The sequence below is a fragment of the Pelodiscus sinensis genome, chromosome 20, assembly GCF_052426305.1.
Source record: "Pelodiscus sinensis isolate ZL-2025 chromosome 20, ASM5242630v1, whole genome shotgun sequence".
In the NCBI taxonomy this organism is placed as follows: Eukaryota; Metazoa; Chordata; order Testudines; family Trionychidae; genus Pelodiscus; species Pelodiscus sinensis.
In genome coordinates this window covers 16,782,603-16,806,317 of record NC_143071.1, presented here as the reverse complement: position 1 = coordinate 16,806,317, position 23,715 = coordinate 16,782,603, and the positions used below count along the sequence as shown (strand labels likewise).

At 48.7% G+C, this 23,715-nt stretch overlaps 2 protein-coding genes across 3 annotated transcripts in view; one reads left to right on the top strand and one right to left on the bottom strand.

Moving 5' to 3' along the window:
- ACSF2 (acyl-CoA synthetase family member 2) overlaps positions 1–23,715 on the top strand; it is a 73,999-nt gene that overhangs the window by 38,766 nt on the left and 11,518 nt on the right. The window lies entirely within an intron of this gene.
- CHAD (chondroadherin) lies at positions 1,238–18,275 on the bottom strand. Of its 2 annotated transcripts, XR_012896862.2 has the most exons (5): positions 17,424–18,275; positions 12,163–12,326; positions 10,920–11,065; positions 6,213–6,269; positions 1,238–2,375 (listed from the first exon to the last, which is right to left on the bottom strand). XR_012896862.2 is itself a non-coding variant. In XM_006125084.5 (4 exons), the coding sequence occupies exons 1-3, from the start codon at positions 18,201–18,203 to the stop codon at positions 10,924–10,926; spliced, it is 1,086 nt and encodes a 361-aa protein (XP_006125146.2). In that variant the 5' UTR covers positions 18,204–18,274; the 3' UTR covers positions 1,243–2,375; positions 10,920–10,923. The 2 variants fall into 2 exon arrangements, 1 of the variants encoding a protein (XP_006125146.2); XM_006125084.5 differs by lacking the exon at positions 6,213–6,269 and having other exon boundaries at positions 1,243–2,375; positions 17,424–18,274.

Sequence of the window (23,715 nt, the reverse complement as noted above, 5' to 3'; positions counted from 1 at the left end):
CTGCTTAGTTAGTTAACCAGTTGAATGTTAGGTTAACCTAACAGTTAACTGGTTAACTGATTAAATGGGATTTTCCATCGCTAGTACGGAGTAGAGTAACTGCCTGGAGATCAGAGCGGATCACAGGAGGGACACAGGAAATTACAAGGACAGCTACTCTGAGAAGAGAGAGCTTTGCATTCGCATGACAGCCTTCCGTGGTACCCCAGGCTGGGGCATCTCTCTGTTTATTTCCTGGTTACAGCAAACCGTTCCCTTTTCTCTATTGTACCTGCTGTCCCTCAGGCCTTGAGGATTAACACTGAGATGGGCACCTGGCTGACTCAGATTGGTGTATGGTTTGCTGTTGAATCAGCCGATTCTCTTCACCAGCATGGATGGCACGCATATGTTTGGTGTCCTGCATGATTCACACACGTGCCCTGAACCTGATCCTGCAGATGGCCAGACCCAGTGCAACTCATACTGCAGCCCCTCTTGTGTATTCACCCCCCGCCTCCAACGGTGCCTGAGCAGGACTTGCACTTTGTCACTGGGGCATGTTTGTGTACCCTCATTCCTGGGCATGAGCAATAGGGTGTTGTGGGCCCATCGAGCATGCTGTGATGAGCATTTAGCAGATACATTTTGCAGCGCATTTAGCTAGTGGAGCGCTGGCTCTTTCTGTATCGTGAGTCCTTGATCCCACCCTGTTATCTTTTCGCAGTACAGATCTGGGGGCACTTAAAGGCGAGCGAGCATGCGCATCCCAGTTGTTTTGCTTTAATGAAAGTAAGAGGCTGCCTATGAAGGTTGAGGAAACAAATGTGATGGGTTAACTGCACCGGACTAGGAGTCCGATTTCTGCCCTTATTGCTGGCAGCTTCAGGGCGTGCCAGGACCAAGAGTTTGTAGGCCCTGCAGTGTGCTTTGGAATGGAGCAGCACAAAGGGAGTGTGGGGCAGTTGCTCTGCAATGGGGCGAAGTCTTAAGGGAGACCCATGACTTTGCTTCTTGTGGGAAGCTGTGAGGGCTGAGTTTAAAATACCAGGAGCCAAACTCTGCTGTGGCATAACCCTATGAACTTCAGCAGAGTGGCAGCCAGTTACATTAGGGCCTGCATTTGGCTCCACAAGCTATTCCCCACCTATATTACGAGGTGGCCGATGCTGGGCTCACAAGTGTCACCTTTTGCTGCACAGTAGAAGGGTGAATAATTAAATCCTCTTCTCCAACAGGACTTTGTTCTAAACCTGCAGGGAGGATAAGGGAGGACTAGGCCTGGATTGATCTATCTAGCTGGACTCGCACCCAGTTTGCAGCATGAGTTACCAGTTCTTGGGCAGACACATGGAAACCTGCCGAGTTCATCTTTGCAGTGAGAGCTTTATACAGAAGATGTACATAAGAAAATATACAATTTGTTTTCTATATAAGAGTCAGAGGAGTTTTCATCCTCCTAAGAGTCATTTACACTCAGTTACAGAGGAATAAATATATATATCTATATATATTTATATAAATCTTTAGGATAAAAAATGCAGTTAAGTTGAAACGGTGGTATTGTAAAATCCATGACGATAAAACACAGTCATCCTGTTCTCCTGCTAGCCTTTCTGGGTTAGGGGCAGGGAGAGGAAGAGGAGGACTGAAGAGCAAGATCGCTCCCCAGAGGGAGGCTGATACGGTGTCTGCAAACCTCTCCCCTTGCATGTGTAGGTGCTTTGTGAGAATGCTTTCCTGTGGGGCGAGACAAGAATCTAATTGCCAAGCTATCTCAGCGTTGCATTCCCCAACACTAGCAAACCTCAGGCCTGACCTAGAGAGTTCACCCCCTGCTGGACTGAAAGAGAAACACACTCTCCATGTCCACTGAACCCTGGTGTGGCTTTATCTCTGGTCCTCTGCCCTGCTGTGCAGGGATCACCTCAGATAGGAATATTCTGTCTGCATGAGATGGGATGGGATGACTTCCCTACAGGAACAGTCAGGCACTGGGGGAAGGAGGAACCCTTATGGCTCTCTATTCACTTGTATCCCACTGGAAGGAGAAGAATGGACACAAACTGGATGATTGGGGACTTGGGTTTAGGTTGTCCCTGGGATGATGACTGTGCTTTACTGGCAGGATCTAGGATAGCTTGTCTTAGCATTGTCATGCATAGTTTCGTTTTTAAAAAGGCCTCTTAAAATATATAGATGCCGGAAAAGACTGAAAAGTTGGATTCCATCCTGCAGTCAGCAGATAGGTGAAGATTGTGAGGAGGCTGGAGGTGATCAGATACATCAGAAATGTCTCTTGACAGATGGTAGAAGCTTATGGGTGGAGTTGGATGGAGTCAGTAGTTTTCTGATTGGTTGAAGTGGCCAGTCACCTGGACTAGCCATACCAGGGCCTGTTGGGGGAGGAATGGGGAAAACAAAACATGTTTAAAGTTTTTTTTAAGCAGATCAAAGGACTCAAGGCTTTTTTCATAGTCTTGTGAATGGGGTACGCAAGTGTGAGTGAAGAGCAGTGTTCCCTATAAGCTGAACACTCATGCAGCCGCTCAGGAGAGATTTAAATGCTGCCTCGCTGATTAGCAGAGCAACTACAGTTAATTTTTTGTTTCTCCTGGTGGTGCACATTTGCACATACTTTGGTCCACATAAAATTTATTCCCCACACAGATAGAAAAGATTAGAGGGAACATTAGTCAGGAGGCACTAGATCTCATTTGCAGAGGTGCCAAACAACCCGTTTCCATTGGACACCAGGCCAAAGGATTCTGTGAGCTTGGCTCTTCCATTGTTTTGCTGTGTGACTCTGCAATAACTTAATAACTTGGCTGCCAGACCGTAGAGCTAGAGGCCTAAATTTTCAAAAGCAACCAGTGATTTTTGGCTGCATGGGCCTGAGAGACTGCAAAGAAGCATGATCTTCAGAGCAGCTTCCCTCTGAAAATCAGACCCCACTGTGGGAACCCAGTGGGGCTGGAACAGCCGTCCACCTTTGGCAGGCCATGGGTGGCAAGCTGCTCCTGGGGAACTGGTTAACCATTAGCTGGTAAGCATCACCTAGTAAGGGTGATGCTTCCCAGGCAACTGGTTAATCAGTTACCTGTTCACATCCCTAACTTTAGCATGGACCTACGTGCCTACCTTGAAGGTATTTAGTTTTAATGTCCGTACAATAGGGGTAAATTCTCTCACTCACAAGTTGTGAGAGTCCATTCACTGATGTTCAGAAATTGCTTTTCTAGAGAATCTTCCATTTGGGAGTCTAAAAGCTAAGTATTATTGTCATCGTTTTCTTATTTCATCCTCCGGGAGGAGGGCTCTGGAAAGGGGGGGATTGGCTTTCTCCTTTTCCTGCCCGAGAAGGGAGAGTCTCTTACATACAATAAATTAAATACTGTGGTTTAGAAAAGTACAGTTTCCACTGCCAGTGAGGAAGTTTACCAGCCCTGCCCAGAACAGCTGGCATTTCCATCTGTAATCCATAAAATCTGCCATCTGGCCAGGAGAAATCCTCTGGGAAGGATGGAAGAGCTGGTATCTCCTCTGGCACATGGGACATACAACTTTTCCCCATTTCTTTATCTATGGATGTAGAAAAGAAAGTTTGGGTCTGATGAATTAGTTAGAGCAGTAAAAGTGATTGTCGCTGTTATTTAAGAGTCGTAACGGTGCCCAGCATGTTACTGACCAAAAAAGAAAAGGTCCCTCTCCACACAGCTTAGAGCCAGATGCAAAGCCCACAGAAATCAATGGGAGCCCTTCCAGTGACTTCAGTGGGCTTTGGATCTGGTCCTTAAGACAAACAAAACACTGGGCAGCAGCTGAGGCGCGTGAGGGCTCAGTAACAACATTGGTGAGGTGCTTGGTTTTCTGGATGCTTAAGCTAATGCACCAATAAAGGGAGATAGGCATGTGATGCCTTTGTGTATTCAGTGTATGGATTTAGGCTAAACAGGATCTTTGTTTAGTGGCCAGTCCACCCCATCTCAGGTGTTCTCTTTTTCTCCTCCCTGCTCCTGCATTCCCACCTTCGGCACAAAGGTTCTGATTTAACAACCACTTGTCGCAGCCCTCCCTTAGCTGGGGCACGGCTCAGGGCATCAGGTGCTGGTTTTCAACTGCTGCTTTAAACAAATAAAGGAGGCACTGAGCAAACTCCCAGAGAGCCACGTCTTCTGCTTAGATACTGAACAAGGTACAAGATGGCTGGCTGTGGTGCCCCCGCGGTGCCCTGCTAATGGATTATAAAGCAGACCCAGAGACCTTTACTAGGATATGAGAGTAGCTCAGGCTCCACCACCCAAGCAGTCATTCGCTTCTTCCCTGAGCATGTCAGCCAGGGTGGGCTGGGCCATGGATACTGTTCCATTTAAACGACCCTGTGGCCACCAGCTTACTGCACAGAGCCCAGCGCCCCGCCATCTGAGGGCAGTGATTTTTGGTCATTTTCTACCTGTTCCATGTCCGTGGGAGGCTAAAGGTTGAGTGCCCCAGCCCCAATCCTCTGACTCATTTATTTTCTCCCAGAAAGGCCTATTGGAAAGGGAAAGTGGGAAACTTCCCTATCCCTTCTGCCTGAAGCCCCGCCCCTTCCAGGAGTGCAGAGCTCCCCCCAATACACCGTGCCCAGGGGCTCGGCAATTCTGTCGGCTCCCCGATGCGAGTGGGGGTGCAAGTGCAAGCGTCGAGGCAGGCGGTTGAGAAGAAGAGGCTTAGGAGAGGGCGTGAAGGGCTCATGGCTTCTCCCCGGGGCTCGTCCATCACAGTGGGGGCTGCACACCTCATCCACGGGCTTCTCCCTTGGCCCTGTTCAGAGTGGGGGCCACACAGGTCACCGGCCAGCACTCCCCAGGGCCAGCACAGGGCAGTGGGGGTCATGCAATGGCCAGCAGGTGCTGCCTAGGGCAAGCTGGAGTGGCAAGGCCACACTGCCAGCCTGTGGTCATGTGTAAGTAGAACTGTCCCTGTTCTCACACCATTCCCTTCCCATTTGATAGGAAACAATCGTGCACCACCAAACCCCGGCCTTGCTTTAAGTTGTGATAAGAGGAAGCCGGTGGACCTAGCTCTTACTGTCTGGGAGGAGTTCTAGAACAAACGGACTCATGGACACACAGATGGACTCGCATTTCTAAAATACTAGCAGACTTACCCAGTGTTGCCTGGGTCCTGGGTCCTTCAGGGCAGGGAGCTGGCAGTGTGGGGAGATCCAGGAGTCAGGGCCTTTTGGCGGTTTGTGAGGGTGAGGAGGGCAGTGCATAAGTGAGGGTTCAGGGGGTGAGGAGGGACTCAGGGCAGGGGGGATGTCTGATCCAGTACAGGCCTTTTTTTTCCTCCCAGATTCCCCTGGCCTCCAGGGATGTTTTCTCTCCTCCTAGCCCCTCCCCCTGGCCACCAGAGGCCTTTTCTCTCCCTCGAGCTTCTCCCCCGACCCTGGCCACCTGGGGCTTTTTCTCTCCCCCGACCCTGGCCACCTCGGGCTTTTTCTCTCCCCCGACCCTGGCCACCAAGGGCCTTTTCACAGCTCTCTTCTGGCTTCCGGGGCTTCCCCTCTCATCACTGTAGCCAAAGGCTGGGAGGAGAGAAAGGGTTTGGGGATGGGGGCTACCAGTGTAGTGGCAAGCTAGACAGCGACCCTCAGTGCTTCCTGGAGAATGCCGCACCTGCCCTAGCCATACCTCAGTACTTCCCGATTTAAAGGGCCCAGCTCTCCCAGCGCTGCTGCTGCTGCAGTACCAGCTGGGAGCTCCAGGCCCTTTTACTGCCCTCTTTGTCCCCCCTGTCAGCAGGCCTGATTGAGGGGGTCTAAATTAAATGAATAGAGATTGCCTATCTCCTAGAACTGGAAGGGACCTTGAAAGGTCATAGAGTCCAGCCCCCTGCCTTCACAGCAGGACCAAGTACCATCCCTGACAAATATTTGCCCCAAATCCCTAAATGGCCTCTGCAGGGATTGAACTCACAACCCTGGGTTTAGCAGGCCAATGCTCAAACCACTGAGCTATCCCTTCCCTCCTTAGTCTCATGAGCTGTTGGAAATGCCATATCAGAATTTCCAAGTATTACAGATGACCTTTGAAACTGTTGCATCCAACCTGGGGGAATTCTATATTAGACCTCATCTAGACAGACAAAGCAGAATGGATTGTGTCACTAGAAATTAATGGTACATGAGTTACAAATGACCACGATTTGTTCACCTTTGTTATGCACAAATAGAATAAAGCTCAAACCTGTATATTTGATTCTCCAAAAGGGCCCGTTTCATAAACAATAATGAGCCAAATCAGCTGAGAGAGAGAATTTAAAGAGAGAAATGTGAGTGTAATTGGGAATTGTTTGAGAACATTTTATCAGATACTCAAAAAACCCATTAGAGGTTACACTGGTTAAAAAATTAGCCAGGTTTAGAGTGGAAGTAACAGCAGTTATAAAATAATTATATACACCCTAGTCAAATAAAAGAGAAAGGAAGTTGGCAGTTACTAACATAAATCAAAAGTTAGGAGCTGTAGAAATTGATAAAGACAAGCAAAGAGACAGAAGAAGAAATCTATAGCCAGTGGATTTAAGGAGTTTAAGTGTATTAGGAGCAAAAGAATCCTAGCAGTAAATTGGTCTGTTATTACATAGTAATTTGTCAGTGATAATGCAAAAAAGACAGAAGTGTTCCATAAATATTTGGGGCGGGTAGGAGGGTGTTAAACAATTTCCATTCTAACAGTAATTTGGGAGATTGTTAAAAATGAGCTACTAAAACTAGACATTTTGGAATCAGCTGGTCTGGATAACTTTCATCCAAGAGTTCTCAGACAGCTGGTTTTGGTGCTCTCTGGAGTGCTTATGTTGATTATCAGTACATCCTGGAACGCAGGGAAAGTTCCAGAGGACTGGAAGAAAGTTAAAGTTGTGCCAGTATTTAAAATGGCAAAGGGGATGACCCAGATAATTGTAGGACTGTCAGCTTGACATCAATCCAAAGCCAAATAATGGAATGGCAGATACAGGATTTAATCAATAAAGAATTAAAGGAAGATAATGAATGCTGATCAATACAGGATTTATGGAAAATAGATTCCATCAAACTAACTTGAGATCTTTCCTTTTGAGATTACAAGTTTGATTGATAGAAGTCGTAGTATTGATGTAATAGTCTTAAAACTTTTGTAAGGCATGTAAATTGGTGTCCCATGACATTTTGATTAAAACAACCCCCTAGATGGATGCAAAAGTAATTATGGCACATAACAAACAACAAATTAAAAATTGGCCAAATAATAGGTCTCAAAAATGGAAGTGCAAATGGGGAAATTATTTTCCAGTGAGTGTGTTTTTAGTGAGACCCTGCAGGGATCAGCTCTTGGCTCTATGCTAACATTTTTTATCACTGAGCTAGAAGAAAACATTAAAATATTGCTGGTGAAATTTACAGTCATTTGCACATAGATTGGGGGAGTGTGGAACAAGGAAGAGGACAGGTCACTGATACAGAGCTATCAGAATTGCTTGGTAAGTTGGGTGCAAGCAAACAACACATGTTTTATGTGGCCAAGTATAAAGTCTTACATCTAGGAACAAAGAGCATAAGCCCCACGTGCAAACAGGGGCATCCCTGGGGAGGAGGGTATGGGACCCAGGACTGCCCCGCCTCTGAAGGCCCCACCTCTGTTCTGTCCCTGCCCATGCCCCACTTCTTCCTGCCCCTGCTTCACCCCATCCTGCCCCCATTGCACCCCCTTCTCCCAAACTCCCTCTCTGCACGACGGGCATTGGAGGATTATCAGGGCACTTGGAGCGGGGAGGAAGCCGGGGTTGGACCCTCCCATACTTACTATGATGCTGGGCATCAGAGCAACCTGGTAGCCTGCTCCACTCTGCCATCCTCTCAGCCCACTGCACTCCACTTCACCCTGGTGGCAGGCAGTGGAGCACCCCGCCCCTGGCCCCAGCATGCTCCCCTGAGCAATGTAGGGCTTGGAGGAGCAGGCTGGGGCACTCCACACTGCGGGCTGGGAGGGCAGCGGAGTAGAGCAGGCTGTTCTGGCTCCTACCAGTGCAGTGAGTGGGGGGGGGGGGAACCTTGCTGATAGCCTATGCCAGCCTCCCCCCAGTAATCTCCCAGGCCTCCCTGGGCCCTGCAGCTAATGGAGGACCATCCAAAGAACAGTTGAGGCAGCTGCCACAGGAGCTCCCAAAGTGCAAGGCCTGGGGCAGCTGTCCTGAATCATCTTATCTATCCTGGGAAGCAGTGTCTCTGAAAAGGACTTGGGGGTCATGGTGGATAATCAGCTGAACATGAACTCCCAGGCTGTGTCTACACTGGCATGAATTTCTGGAAATGCTTAAAACAGAATAGTTTTCGTTATAAGTATTTCCGGAAAAAGAGATCTACATTGGCAGGATGCTTTTCCGGAAAAGCCCTTTTTCCGGAAAAGCGTCCGTGGCCAATGTAGACGCGCTTTTCTGGAAAAAAGCCCCGATCGTCATTTTCGCGATCGGGGCTTTTTTCCGGAAAAGACTATTGGGCTGTCTACACTGGCCCTTTTCTGGAACAGGGTTCTGGAATAAGGACTTATGCCCGAGTGGGAGCAGAATAGTTTTTCCGGAATAGCGGCTGATTTTGTACAGTAGAGCGTCGTTGCTTTTCGGGAAATTCAAGGGCCAGTGTAGACAGCTCGCAGCTTATTCCGGAAAAGCGGCTGATTTTCCGGAATAAGTGGCCCAGTGTAGACACAGCCCCAGTGTGTTGCTGTCTCCAAAAGAGCTCTAGTGACTTTTGTAGGTCTCAAAGGGAATCTGGCATAGGAGTAGGGCTGTTATATTAAACCTGTATTTGGCTCTGATGCAATTGCTGTTAGAATACTGTGACCAGTTCTGATGCCCATTATTCAAGAACGATGCAGATAAATTGGAAAGGGTTTAGAGAAGAGCCACAAAAATTATTAAAGGAGGGTCCAAAGTTCAAGTCCCTCATCAGGCAATAGAGCTTCCCCCGCCCCCCCCCCCCCCCCCATACTCCTTCTCTCCGCTGCATATCCTGGGGCCTTCCCAATCACTCTCTCCTCTAACCAATGCCTTATATCAGGGGTAGGGAACATGGGGGCTGGATCTCAAGCTTCGGGCTCCCCCTCCCAACATTGGGAAGCCTGCTCTGGTGCTCCAGCCCCCCCACTATTCCCCTGTGGGGCTGGAGCACACAAAATCTACTAGGCAGCCTCCCCCCCCAGCTCTGGTGTATGAGGGGAATGGGGGGAGTGTTCTTCTCAGTCCATATCAGTGAGTGGTTGTTTTTTCTTTTTGCTTCCTACTTGTGTGTGGCCCCCAACTGATTTTTCTGTGGGTCAGTGGCCCCCGCCCCAAAAAGGTTCCCCACCCCTTCCTTATACAGTAGAACCTCAGAGCTATGAGCTGACTGGTTAACCACACACCTCATTTGGAACCGGAAATATGCAATCAGGCAGCAGCAGAGACAAAATAAAAAAGCAAATACTGTGCAGTACTGTGTTAAATGTAAACCCATAAAACGAGAAAGGGAATGTTTTAAAAAAAAGATTTGACAAGGCAAGGAAACTGTTTCTATCCTTGTTTCATTTAAATTAAGATGGTTAAAGGCAACATTTTTCTTCTGCATAATAAAACTTCAAGGCTGTATGAGATTAATGTTCAGTTGTAAATTTTGAAAGAGCAAAACCACAACGGTTTGTTAGGAGTTAGAAAACATTTTACTTAAGAACAATCTCCATTCCAGAGGTGTCTGTAACTCTGAGGTTTACTGTAACGAGAGACTAAGGCATGCATTCTGTTTATTTTACCAGAGGGATGATTAGGGGGTGACTTACATTTTCTGCAAGTACCCACATGAGGAACAAATCTTTGGTAGTAAAAGGCTCTTCAGTCTAGCTGACAAAGGTGCATATCTAGAAGTTGAAGCTAGACTAATTCAGGCTAGAAATGAGGCACGTGTGAACATGATGATAATTAACCACCAGACCAATGTATTAAGAGCTGTGGGAGATTTGCCATCATTGGAAATTTTTAAAATCAAGGGAGGAATTTCCCTAAAAGATTTTCTCTAGTTCCAATGGGAATTAGCCCAGGAATCTCTGGCCTGTTATACAAGAGGTCAGATTAGATGATGAAAGTGGTTCCTCCTGGCTTTATAACCTACTTGAAGTTTTACCTGGCATTGCTGGGGTCCTTAACTCAACTCATTTTTGTTTTTCTTCATTTAAATCATTGCTCTGGTGTGGGGCTGGGGATGAGGGGTTCAGTATGCAGGCTGCCCAGGTGAGAGAGGAGTACCTCAGCCTCTATCATTGCAGCAGCTTGGGGCCAGGTGAGAAGTGCCTGTTCATGGCCACTGCAGCGAGCACAACTGGCGGACGGATGCATGTCCCCCAGCTGGAGGACAGACAGATACACAGACATACAAACAGACAAACTCTCTCAAAGATATATAGTAGATAGCTGTCCCTTTTTCCACTCCCGCCATCCCATTGGGGTTATAACTGTGCCACTCTCCACTTCTGGCCCCTTGCTGTCTCCCTGTGTTCATTATACAGTATAAATATCCCTGATACCATAGCCCACCTTTCTGTGTTATGAGAAACAATCACATTCCAGGCACATTCCATTGTCCTGGCACAGCCAAACCCTGACCTTGCTTTAAGTTAGGATAAGAGGAAGCTGTAAACCGAACTTAGTGTTCCTAGCTCTACCATTTAGGAGTTCTTGAACAGACAGACAGACACAGGGACAGACAGACAAACTCATATAGTAGATACATTTAGGATTCTACAGGTAAATGGATGAACTGTTTTGGAGATGATCCTTAGTTTCAGTGAAGTCCACAGGGAAACTACCATGGACTTCAGGGGCCCCAGGACTTGGTTTAAGCCTGTGTGAGAAGGAATGAGACAGAAGAATAGGGTGTGGGTTACCTGTTTAATGGCGGTTTCCTTTCCTGGGTTTCCTGGTGGTGAGTTTGCAGCTGCGGAGCGCAGCAGTGTCTCTTATCTGCTGCCCTCGGTACTGCGATGGTGAGGCACAAGCTGCATCAGGACGGGAGCGGCTGGACTCCAACCACCTAGGGAATCATAGACTCATAGGACTAGAAGGGACCTGGAGAAGTCATCAAGTCCAGCCACCTGCACTCCTGGCAGGCCCATGCACCATCTAGACTAGGACTACTCAACTTTGGAATCCCTGGGGGCCACAATGATACCCACAGCACATGCTGAGGGCTGCAAATTAAGTGTGGTTGCATATACATGCAAATATATATGCAAATATATGCAAATAGCTTCTTTCACACTGACGGGCATGAATACAAAGATTAAGGCAAGACTACACAACACTCAGGCCCTATTTAAGTCAGTTCTGCTGATATTAATAAAATGCAATATTTACCCGATTTCCACCCACATAACAGCACTTTTAATGAGCAATGACAGTCCAGGAATTTAACAACTAAGATGCATATCAACAGAAGACCATTATATTGACTCTCTGTTGTGGAGCGTATTCCCAGTGAAGGCCATGTTCAAAGGACCCCACCCACGGGCCCCGTTATTAAGCCCCACATAAACCCAAACCACACCGCAGAAACCCAACCTGCACCCACAGCCCACATGTTGAGTAGCCCTGATCTGGACTATCCCTGACAGGTGTTTGTCTACCCCGCTCTTAAAAATGATGAAGATTCCACAGCCTCCCTTAGCAATTTATCTCAGTGCTTAACCACCCTCACAGTTAGGAAGTTTTCCCTAATGTCCAACCTTAACCTCCCTTGCTGCAGTTTAAGCCCATTGCTTGTCCAATAGGGGGAGTATTAGCTTGTCCTCAGCTTCGGAAGTGGACAAGCTAATGCTCCCCTATTGCTAGGGGAGACTGGAAGCTACATTACTGGCCAAGTGTCAGCTTCTTGGGATTGCTTCTTCCTCTTCCCCTGGCACAACTAACCAGGCCCTTCCCCTGCACCTGGTCAGTGGAGGCCCTCGGCACACCTAACTGGGCCCTTTCCCTGCTCCTGGTCAGTGGGGGACCCTTGATACAACTAACCGGGCCCTTCCCTTGCACCTTGTCAGTGGGGGCCCCCTGGCACAACTAACTGGGCCCTTCCCCTTCACCTGGTCAGTGGACAGCAGCAAGGGTAAGAGGGCTGGAGCAGTGAGTGTCTCTTACTTGCGCAGGGCTGCTAGCTGACAGGAGCAATGCCAGGGGTTGTTGGACAAGGTGAGGTTGTCCAGGCTGCTGAATGGGAAGTTCCCGGGCAGCTGGTTAAGTCTGTTGTTCTCGATGTGAACGGCCTTCAGGGTGGTCACTCCAGTAAATGCTTTCTCTGAAAACTGAAGCAGAAGAGAATTGTGGAACTCGGGTGACTCGGGGGTGGTCTCCATTCTCTTCTTTCCCAGGCTGCCTGTGGCCAGGGCTCTTGGTGACAGCAGTGAGGCTGGGGAGCCTCCAAGGAGCAAGGAAGGGATCTCCTTGGGCCCCTTGGAGGGCTTCTGGGGTCAGAAGCATGGAGAGTGCTTCCTTCCTGGGAGATGGATTTTAGTTCCTCCCACCTCCAGGCAGCTAACACCCAACTCCCCACCCCTTTTACTCCTTGCCTTCCCCAGCCCCCTCCCTACAGCCCAAAGCAAACCTGAGATCTGGCCAGTCCCATTTGTTTATAAAGCATTCTCCTCCTCTCTAAAGCCATTCCCTGAGTACACACCTCTCCAGGACTGGGATTCCTCCCAGGACCTGTTACCTTCTGCTCATGGAACCATTGATGGAAGGAATGATTGTGGAGTCCAAAGGGCCTGCAGACTTTGGCAGTGCCCCGGGGACTCTGAGTGGAAAGTTACACTTGGCTTCAGAGTACTGGAGAAGCAGCAGGATAAGCGTATGGCGCCCAGTCTCCTCCCCTTTCCTCCCCTCCTTGATGGGTTGTTTGCAAGTCAGTATGTTTGTGCCCACTGGGCAGGCTTTACAGTGCAGCAGAGAAACCAGATTTGTTCTCTTCAGAGACATGTCCAGGGGTCCACCAGAAGGTGCTCTGTGGCAAATGCCCATCTATGTATTTTCACTTCTCCCTAAATCGCTCCTCAACACGCCCCCTCACTGTGGATCCTGGCTCCAGCTGCTGTGCCCTCTCAGGCTACAGACCTGTGAGATCTCACAAGCCAAGTAGTGTGGGGTTGGCTTCGTGCTTGCATATGTGCCCTCCAAAGTCCTGCAGCAAGTAGCATTGGGAAGTCGGCAGGTGGCAATTAAACCCCTAGGGTTCAGCTCTGAATACATCCCAGTGGGTTCTGCAATGCTGCTGCCTGTGCTGTCTCTCTGATGAGACGTGACCTCTGGTGACGCCTTGTGCAGCAGGGGAGTTTGACTCCAGTATCCTGGCCAGATTCTAGTTTGGGTAATTCTATTCTGACCACCTAAATTCCCCCTGTGGTGACAGTCTGTCATTCAATCGTACTTCCTGTTCCAGTGGTTTTGTAATGCTGCAATGTGCTGTTAAACAGCTGCTGTGCTTTATCCCCAAGCCTTTAAGCCCTTTGGGTGCTCTCCAAGAGAAAAGTCAGTAGGAAAATTCAAGATGGTGATTGTTTGCTTTTTTGGTGGCACACAGCTAATCCGGTCCTGAGCCCTGTTAGAAATGGGTATCATCCTATCGTCAGTTAAAGCTTCCGAGAAGAGTCAGGTCTCTTTGCTTCCTTGCATGGGAGAGGACGTTTCAGTAATAAAGTTGCAAAATTAAGATCTTTCTTTTCTAGTGTAACAAGAGTGATGTTAATTGCAACAATGACAGGGAGCCTCATAGGGAACCAATTCTGACGTCCGGGTGGCTATAGAATGTTGCACACAGGAGACTCCAACCCTATCAGAGAAGATTGGTTTGGGGGCAGGCGGGGGGAATGGTTGCATCCCAGGTGTTATCACCATTGCATAGTTTAAATATCACCATCATGTGGCCACTTTGTCTAGGGAGACCCGTAGCATTGTGAAGTGGCTCACATGGGTCATATGGATACAAGATCTCCTGCAAGTGTGCAGAGAGGAATGTAATTTGGGTGTATCTAGGCTGCTGTCAGAGGTATGGCTGCAGTGCGCATAGACCTATCCGAGCTAGCTTTGAACTAGCTAGCTCAAAACCCAGTAGGAATCAAGCCACAGTGGCATGAGCTGGCTGCTCGGATAACATCCAGGGTCCTAGGTGGGATTGTACAGCATGACCTGTCATGGCTTCACTGCTATCACAATATTAGTCAAGTTAGCTAGATCAAAACTAGCTCGGATGTATCAACACATGGTCAGTCGCTCCTCTGACTGCAGTGTAGACAGACCTTGAGACCAAAAAAGGAAAATCTTGGAGCAGTCTTGGACAGTGTTCATAGTGAAATGGGAATGATCATCAGGTGGCATGCCTCTCTCTGTTGTACTCATCCAAGGGTCCAGACTTTGTTATGAGGGCACGTAGCTGCAGGAAGTGCCGTATTCAGATGAGACCTCAAACAAAGTTCCTGGCTACTGATCACTGGTAAGTCATTAAAGAGCCCATGGTACTTTTTTGCAACACTGTGAGTGTTAACCTGTGTGTCTTGGCTGGTCTGTATAATTCCGCTCTGCCTAGCTAAAAATATCTGCTGTTTAGGTTGGATCTGGAATTCTTTTCCACTTTTGCATGCAAAGAAAGTGGTGTGTGTGCTGTCAAACAGCTGCAGTGTTCCACCCCAGAATTGCATTCATGGATGAAATGATTCCTCTGTATAGGTTATCTACCAGTAACATTGGATCCCTGAAAGAAGCTACAGGGGATAAGGAGACAAATGTGTAAAGATGAGGGACACTCAATCTGCAGAATTATACCTAGACAACCACATTACATAGCATTGTCTCATGAGATAATATTCCCAGAAAAGAATTAGTCACAGTCAACCTGGGGAACTCCTTGCCAAAGGAGGTTGTGAAGACCAGGACTTTAACAGGGTTCAATAAAGAACTAGATAAATCCATGGAGGATAGGTCCATCAATACTTATTAGCCAAGATGTGTAGGAATGGTGTCCCTAGCCTCTGTCTATCAGAGGCTGGAAATGGATGACAGGAGAGGAATCACTTGATGATTTCCTGTTCTGTTTACTCCTTCTGGGGCATCTGGTATTGGCCACTGTCAGCAGACAGGATACTGGGCTAGATGGACCTTTGGTCTGACCCAGTATGGCCGATCTTATGTAACCACTATAGATTCATTGAGCAAGTTTACCCCTGGTGAGAATGAATGTAACTCTGTGGACTTCATGGCAACACTCACACATAAGTCAATAGTGAATAAAGCCTTTATCTCTAGCTAGTAAACTACTGCTCAAACAGCTGGAAGAACTGAATCTATATCTATTTGTTATCACCTCCCATTCTTATGCCCAAAGTATTGTTCTCCGGATCAACAAGGTCACTGCATGGCAAAACTGAATTAATAGACTTTCCATTTTTTCAGCTAATCCCTTCACTGTATAAAGAGCACGTGCCTGTTCAGAGCATCCCATCATGGGCTAGTAACTTCATCTTGTGTCCCTAGTGTGTCTGTATCTAGTATCACATTTAACCTTTATTTTTTGTTTTCTTCACGAAGAGACCAGATCAAATCTGCTTTGAGGCCCACAGTGGTAACATGGCAGCATCGCTGCTGTGCATCATCTACCTGTCTGCATTGCTCTAGGAAGAAACTGTTGTTTTTAATAACTCCTCTGGAGGAATCTCCACTCCCCCACACCCACCCCTGCACCCGCCATTCCTCACATCAAACCTCCAGCAGGTGCCCAGGCTGGAGATCGGGAGACAGGGCAATTAAGTTCTATCAGTCCACAGTGCCCTGCCAATTTGGGCATGGGGTAGCCCATTGCCTCCAAGGAGGCCTTTTATAGATGTGTCAGCAGATAATTTCCAGGTGAATGAGCTTGATCACACCCATCTATATGGGGACTGTTATCTTCAGACTAGGAAAGATCTGAAATATTGACAAGGGGACAAGGGCTCTATAAACACTGTCATTCTCAGCCTGGATTAATTCCAGCTCCCTAGCTGGGTATTCTTGGGTGCCATCTCTTGTAACACAGATGTGCTCTAACTCCCAACATCTTTTGGCAGCTCTTTGCTGTTGTTGGGTGGTGTCCTTCTGAAGGCAGATGCTCTGCACACCCCAGCCCAATATGACGCAGGCTCTGTGTTGCTACAAGGAGCGTTTCTTTTTCCCTGGAATGTTCTCCATCCCTCTGCACCGCATGACGGGGTACTGCGTTGCTGTGAGGTGCTGTCCCTGTTTATGTTTCTGCCCTGTGCTTCTTGGCATGGCATCTGGGGATGCCGTGAACTGCTCTGTTTCATCACCTGGTTGTGTGCCATCCCACTGCATCCACACAGAGCGTTGTGGGACACTTTGCTCTCCTTCCTGAGCTGGATATGCCCTTTGCTTGCACCCCTGCCTGGCATTCCAGGGGTCCTGTGGCAAGCATCTCCTGTAGCGTGATGCTCTGACCCGTGGCCCTGACTTTTTCCATGAGAAGAAGAGGGGCATTTTGCTGGTTACCTGAATGTCTCTCCTGCTCTCCGAGTAAAAACAGGGCTTCTTTGTAAAGGGCTGCAAGCGTTTCTCTTGAGAGATCATCAATAGACAAACCTTTCTTTATAGAGTGTAAAGGAAAGGGGAGGAGGAAAGGTAGAAGGTCGATGTGTGTGCACTGTCTACCTGTCTGCACGGTACTTGGAAGAAACTGCTGTTATTCATCACTTCTCTGGAGAAATCTCCTCCATCTCCCACTTCAAACTAACAGCAGGTATCCAGGCAGGGGATTAGGAGTCAGGGCAGTTAAACTCTACTGGTCCAATATGCACTGCCAATTTGGGCACGGGGTAGCCCCTTGCCTCTCATTTCCCCCAACCCTCCAAGGCTGGGAGCTCTTTGATTGTTTATTTTAGAGCCCCAGAACACATTTCCCATTGGAGCAGTCACCCCTCTGCTGGAGCTGGGACCCACCATCTTTCCGATGGGGGCTGTGACCCTAGGAGAGTTTAGCATCACACAGCGCCAGAGGACGGGGTCCTGTCTTTTTTATTCATCACGTGGATGTTCAACGATTCAGGGCCATTGTCATTGCTAGTGAGTACTTCACCCTCCTGCTGAAACTGTGACCCTGGTTTTCCTTTCCCTCAGAGAAGGCGACCTGGGGGTACACAGCTCCAGCTAGAGAGACACAGAACCTGTCCCCCTTCAATGCCTGGCTCAGGAGGCATGGCAGGGACCATTAGCTGGTACAGGGTCCATGTTGGTGGAATCTTGAACTATTTCCAGAGGCTTTAAATATTAGAACAAAAGTCCGTGGAGTGACTGCATTGTTAGTGAGATAAGAACCAGACCCTACATTTTGATTGGAAATGGAGGGAGGGTGGAAAGGAACCTACCTTTTCCAGGCCCATGTTGTCCAGAGAAAGTGTCTCCATGTAGCGCCCGAAGGACTGGAAAGCATAGTCGGGAATGACCTTCATGGGGTTGTGAGAAAGCTTCAGGTCCTCCACTACCCTCAGCTTGCTCATTGGAGCCACTGGGTAAGTGCTGAGCTGGTTCTTATCCAAGTGGAAGACAGCGAGGTTTTCCACATCATCCAGGGCACCCGGCTGGATGGAGGAGAGGGCGTTGTCGGAGAAGTAGAGCCAGCGCAAGTCCTTAGCACCGCTGAATGCCCCTGATCTCAGCTCTCGGATCTTGTTGCTGCCCAGCTGCAGGATGAAGAGGTTAATAAGCGGGGAGAGGAGCCCCTTGGGCAGGTCCGAGATCTTGTTGTGGTCCAAGTACAGATAAGTGAGTTCCGACAGGTCATCGAAGGCGCCCATCTTGATGACGCTGATATCGTTGTTGGACAGGTACAGGTAGACGAGCTGCTTCAACCCCCGGAAGGCACCACTGGAGATCTCCTTGATCTGGGAATGCTGAAGGTGGAGGGATACGAGCCCTTTCATCTCCCTGAAGCCGTTGGTAGGCAGGACAGGGAAGTTGTTCCTCTGCAGGTTGAGGAGCCGGGTTTGCTCGGACACTTTGGGGATCTTTTTCAGCCCGACATTGTCACAGATGACATGCTGGAGCTCTCCACCGTGGCAGTGGCAGCTCGGGGGGCATGCCTGGAGGGTGGGGAGGAGACACCCCAGCAAGCTGAGGAAGCTGAGGAAGAAGCCTGACCGGTCCATGGCCAGAACTGGGATCTGTGGGAGAGGGAAGAGAAACAGCTGCAGCAGGAGGAGGAGGGAGACGAGAGACTGCAGCAAGCTGAACACAGCCCTATTTATAATGTTATTAAAAACCGAAATCCCTTCCCACAAACCGCAGGCAGCAGCCAGACTCTGACTTGGAAGCGACGGACTTTGGGAGCTAAGCGTGAATTTAACCTTTTGGCTTCTTCAGACCTCCACTGCCCTGCTGCAGAGACCATGCTGGGACAGGGCGGTAAAGGGACAGAGAAATCAGTGTGTGCATCTGCCTTTTGGGGAGATCTCTGGGCTCCTCACTGAAACAGGTGGGGATAAAACCCTCCGTGACTGGGAGAGGGAGAACCAGGGGTATACAGCTCCATCCACAGGGACACAAAACTTGTCCCCCTTCAGTGCCTGGCTCAGGAGGCATGGCAGGGACCATTAGCTGGAACAGGGCCCATGTGGGTGGAATCTTGAACTATTTCCAGAGGTTTTTAAGACCACGCGGCCCCTTTCCCTGGACAAACCCTGACCTCTTCCTCCTCCTCCTGTCCCGCTCCCACTTATTTCAACTAGAGTTTTCCTGGGCGAGGACTGTGTCAGATTGGGGGCAATTTGGGATAGGTTCAGTGTGTGAAGAGTACCTACTGCATTGTGGGTTCTACTGTAATGCTAACAATGGAAGAAAAACTTCAGAATCTGTCCTGGTCACAGAAGGAGGAGGTGTGGAGAAGCCTGGTTCCTGCTGAACTAGTCACTGTCTGGCAGGGCTGTGACTGAAGGGGAGCTATTCCTGTGGAGATATGGTAATGGGAAAAGACTGTGGCCAGGGCCTCTGTCAGAGTGAGCTATGGGGGATGGTGGCCGGAGCACTACTGCACCTTGGTGTTTGGGGATGGGACTGTGGTTGAGGCCTCCATGATGTAGTGTGGTAGAGGCTGGCTGATGTCCTGTTAGGGAGAACTGTAGCCAGAATGGAATAATGGGGTACCCTGGGGAGCAGTGGTTAAGCTGTAGCATGGTCTTCAGGTAGCACCTGGAGCTTCTGAGGCAGAAGTGGGAGAGAGGGAAGGACTTGATGGCTGTCACTTTGATAAGGGGGCTCATGTCACTTCAGGGTAATGGTATCACAGATGGTTGGAGCAGGAAGTGGAGTCCTGGGTTGGTGCTTTGGTCGGTGTAAGGGGCCACAAAGACTGAAAATGCAGAGGGTGCCCCTTGCGGTCCCCATAGAGAGGAATTAAGGGGAGAAGGTAGGATCCCTGGGCTTCTCTCCCTTTCTGAGTGTGAGAGGGAGAGATTAGCGGAGGAACTGTGGTGTGGAGGTGGCAAATGGAACATTTTGAGCTGGTTTCTAGCCAGTTTCTGGCTGTAGCAAACAACTGAGAGCTGAGCACATAACTGGGAGCTTGTTGAGGCTTCCACCTCTGAAGCTGGCTACAAAGCCCCGACGGAGTGTTTATGGAGGCGAGACAGTCTCAAGAAAGGGAGAAAATCCAAGGGCTGACTTAGGACATAGAGACTGGCTTATTCACAGGGATCTCTGGGTTTTTCCATTGTTGAGATGTGGAATTAGCCTTCCCTCCTGAGCATGCTCCGGAGGGTATTATGCAAACTAGCTGACAGCAGCCAAGCCCCTGCTTTGCAGATGTACATTTTCATGGGGCTGTTATTCATTTTTTATGTGTGTGTGTGGGGGGGGGGGGGGTTGTGAGCTGCATTTCTCTGGAACCTTAAAGAAGGCTGACATTGGCTGAGCGGAGCTGTAATACAGACAACCTGGTGCAAACCTTGCCATGTGATGCAGCTCTTCAAAGCCTGGATCCTCTTCTTCAGCCTCTGTATGTGAGTGGTTCTCACTGGCTTGCCTTCTAAGATGGAAGGACAGAGCATCTCTGGGTTTTAGAGCTAGCTGGTCTGTGGTCAAACATCTGTTCAAATGATGCCACAAAATGTATGTGTTTGTGGTCTAATAAGAAGTCATACTCAGGACCCCAGAAAGGCAAGTGCATGGACCACACTGACACCTAGTTTAATGCAACATTGTTGTAACCATGTTGGTCCCAGGCTATTATAGAGATAAGATGGGTGAGGCAACAGAGGTCCAATAAAAGATATGACCTCCCTCACCTTGTCCACCTAGTTTAATGTCTCTTTGGGATTCCTCATCGGGACTTTGGAGCAACTAAAGAAGTGTCCAGAAAGTCTCTCCATTTTTCCACTGCGCTGGCCCAGGGCAGGCTGGGAGCTCCTTCGGGCTGTGAGAACCCCCATACAACATGGGAATGATTAGAAAAGCAATTCAAAAAATTTCATATTTTTCTTTCTGTGAACAGCTTTCTTAGACATCCTCCAAGTTATTTGCGGAATAATTTCTGCAAAGAATACCTGAGCTGCATCGTGTGTGTGAACTGTTCATTGGCAGCATTTGAAAGGCAGGTTGTTTAATTTGGACATGGAGGCCACATGGGATATCTCTGTTCCTTCATAGAATCATAGAATCATAGGACTGGAAGGGACCTCGAGAGGTCATCGAGTCCAGCCCCCAGTCCAGCCCCCAGTTCAAGACAGGACCAAGCTTCGTCTACACCATCCCTGACAGATGTCTATCTAACCTGTTCTTAAATATCTCCAGAGAGGGAGATTCCACCACCTCCCTTGGCAATTTATTCCAATATTTGACCACCCTGACAGTTAGGAATTTTTTCCTAATGTCCAATCTAAACCTCCCTTGCTGCACTTTAAGCCCATTACTCCTTGTCCTGTCCTCAGAAACCAAGAGGAACAAATTTTCCCCTTCCTCCTTGTGACACCCTTTTAGATATTTGAAAACCGCTATCATGTCCCCCCTTAATCTTCTTTTTTCCAAACTAAACAAGCCCAGTTCATGAAGCCTGGCTTCATAGGTCATGTTCTCTAAACCTTTAATCATTCTTGTCGCTCTTCTCTGTACCCTTGATTGGATAAACCTAACTCTGAGTCTCGTTTCCTCTGTGAATACTTGCTGTTATGCCTTTCAGCATTCACTTTCCCACTCTTCCGCACATGTTCACTTACCTGCTTGATTTCTATGGACATTCCTGCCAGCAGAGGTCAGACTGAGAATAAAGATGGTGGTGTTCTTGCAAACTCCACCCACAATATAAGCTCCTCCCATGTCTGTAAAATGGGGGATGCCAAGTGGTTTAAAATAAGAGAGTCTTGGGATTACCCTTGGGGTGAGATGTTTTACCCATGTGCAGCCCATGATTTTTCTATTTAACTCTGGGGCTGCTTTTTTTCCTGAGCTTTTTCATTCTTCTTGGACCATATGTGATGATGCAAATTCCACCCCCAAGCCCAGCATGATGACGCAAACCCTGCCCCCAGGCTGCTCTAGACTCCCACCCCTTCACTTTATTGAGTGGCTTTGTTAGACTACACAGGCTTGTTTCTTTCAAATGTTCTGGGCCCATTAAGTGCAGCTCTGTGGGTCCAGTGGTCTCACTGAGTTTGAGTCCCCCCTCATGCTTGGGCTCTGTGAGCCTCTGGGGGCTCACTGCTTCCTAGCTGGGAAGAAAATAAAGGGGTTGCCTCCTCCATCATTCTGCTGTAATTCTCTCTCCGCTTTCTTGCGCCAGCGATAAAATAGTTAACCGTGGTAATACTTATATGATCCTCTCTGAGCCTCTGAGTTAACCCATCACTGAGATGAATGGGGCAGCTGACAACTTTCAGAGCTGTTGTTGCAGGCTCCCTTCAGATGCATCCCTGATGTTTTTGAGGTTCTCTTCACCACCACGAGAGCTAGACTGGAGATGTTTTCAGAATAAAGCTGAGGGTTTATAGAATCAGACAGCCGGCTCCGAGAGGTGCCAGCGAGGCGCATTGGTGCAGCTTGGCTTCTCTGGAGCTTTTTGTGCCAGTCTGCTTGACTGTTGACTAGACTAGTGATCAGACACAAATGCAGAAGGGGTCCGGCTGCCATTGTAAGAGAGTCTGTGTAATGGTTCACAGGACTGTTCATGGTTATTTTACTGTTCTCACCCAGCTCTCTTATGAGATTTGTTCCCTGCAGTCCTGTCTCAATGCTTGGATTTAAGAAGCTCCGATTAAAGGGGGTCACAGCCTTTACTTTTAACTCACCCCTCATCACAAACCCCAGCTGAAATTATGCACCTATTGCGTGAATCTTTCCCAGCCTGATTTCTCCACGCTGGGGTGAAGGAGCAGGAAGAAATTCCAAAATTTGCAAGGCAGACAACCTTCATGCGCTGCTGGGAACCTTTGACTAACCCCCGGGAAGGCTGATGGGTACTTGTTTGTCAGAGAACAGTGTCTGACACCACCAAGCAAGGAATTAGTTAACCCGGAGCGTGTAAGTGCCCGGGCTGGGAAGCTAGAACAAAAGCGCATATGTGCTCCTTAGGCAGAGTGTGCTCATCTGAGGCTCATCATCTGGAGTCTGACCAGACCTCCAGCTGCTGCCATATGATCAGGTAGCAGCAGTTTCCAAAAAAGCATTTTTCTATCTCCATCTGTCTAAGAGGTTGCAACTGTTTTTTGGATGCTCACCCTGCTGCCATCTTCCAGGCCTTTGTTGCAGTGCAATTAGACTCCCACAGTGCATGCTGCATGGAGCTGCACCTTTGCTCTTTTCCAAGGTGGACACTTAGCATGGACTGCAGCAAGCCTACGCATGTATCTCTCTTGCTTTGGAGCATGCTCAGCTCCTGTCCTCATGAGCGTGAATCTCTGTTCCTAGGGGGAAGCCCCACCTGCTTGCACTGTCTTTTGGGAGGGAGTGTGCGGTGACAGTGTTAGAGGGGATAGGATGAGGTTAGCCTGCTGGATTTGTAGCTTTTTATATGCCTTGTGTTTTTTAATGTCTTGTCAGAGGTGTCCAGAAGGGGGTTGAATCATAAATGGAAATAAATAATGATGGGTTTGGGGCATGGGACAGGGACTCAAGAGACCCAGGTTCAAGCCCTGGCTCTGCCACAGACTCCCTATGTGACATTGGACTCATTTCCCCCATGTCTCAGTTTCCCATATCTACCTGGGATTTAGTCCTGCCTTTCTCCCACCCTGTGAGTGTGTCTGCACTGCAGACCAAGGTGTGTTCTTAACTCGGGTTAAAATAGCAGCAAAAACCCAGCAGCTGAGCCTCTAACTCAGATTAGTAGCGGCATAGGCTTGAACGCAAGTGTTACCTGAGTTCAGGGCCAAGTCACTGTGTCTTTGCTGCTGTTTTAAGTCTTTGCGGCGCAGACATACTCAGTGTCTGTCTTGTCTGTTTAGATTGTACACACTTTGAGGCAGGGAGCGCTTCTCCCCCTGTATGCGTACAGCACCTAGCGTAATGGGGCCCTGCATGGGCCAGGCATTAATGCTGTTGCAAGAGGGTTGGGGGCAGCACAGCTTCACAGGTGACTAATCAGTCCTGTCCAGTCAGAGGCTCAGAGCTCAGTGCATGGAGCTGACTGACTGGGTAGGGCTGATTAGTCACCTGTGAAGCTGTGCTGCCCTC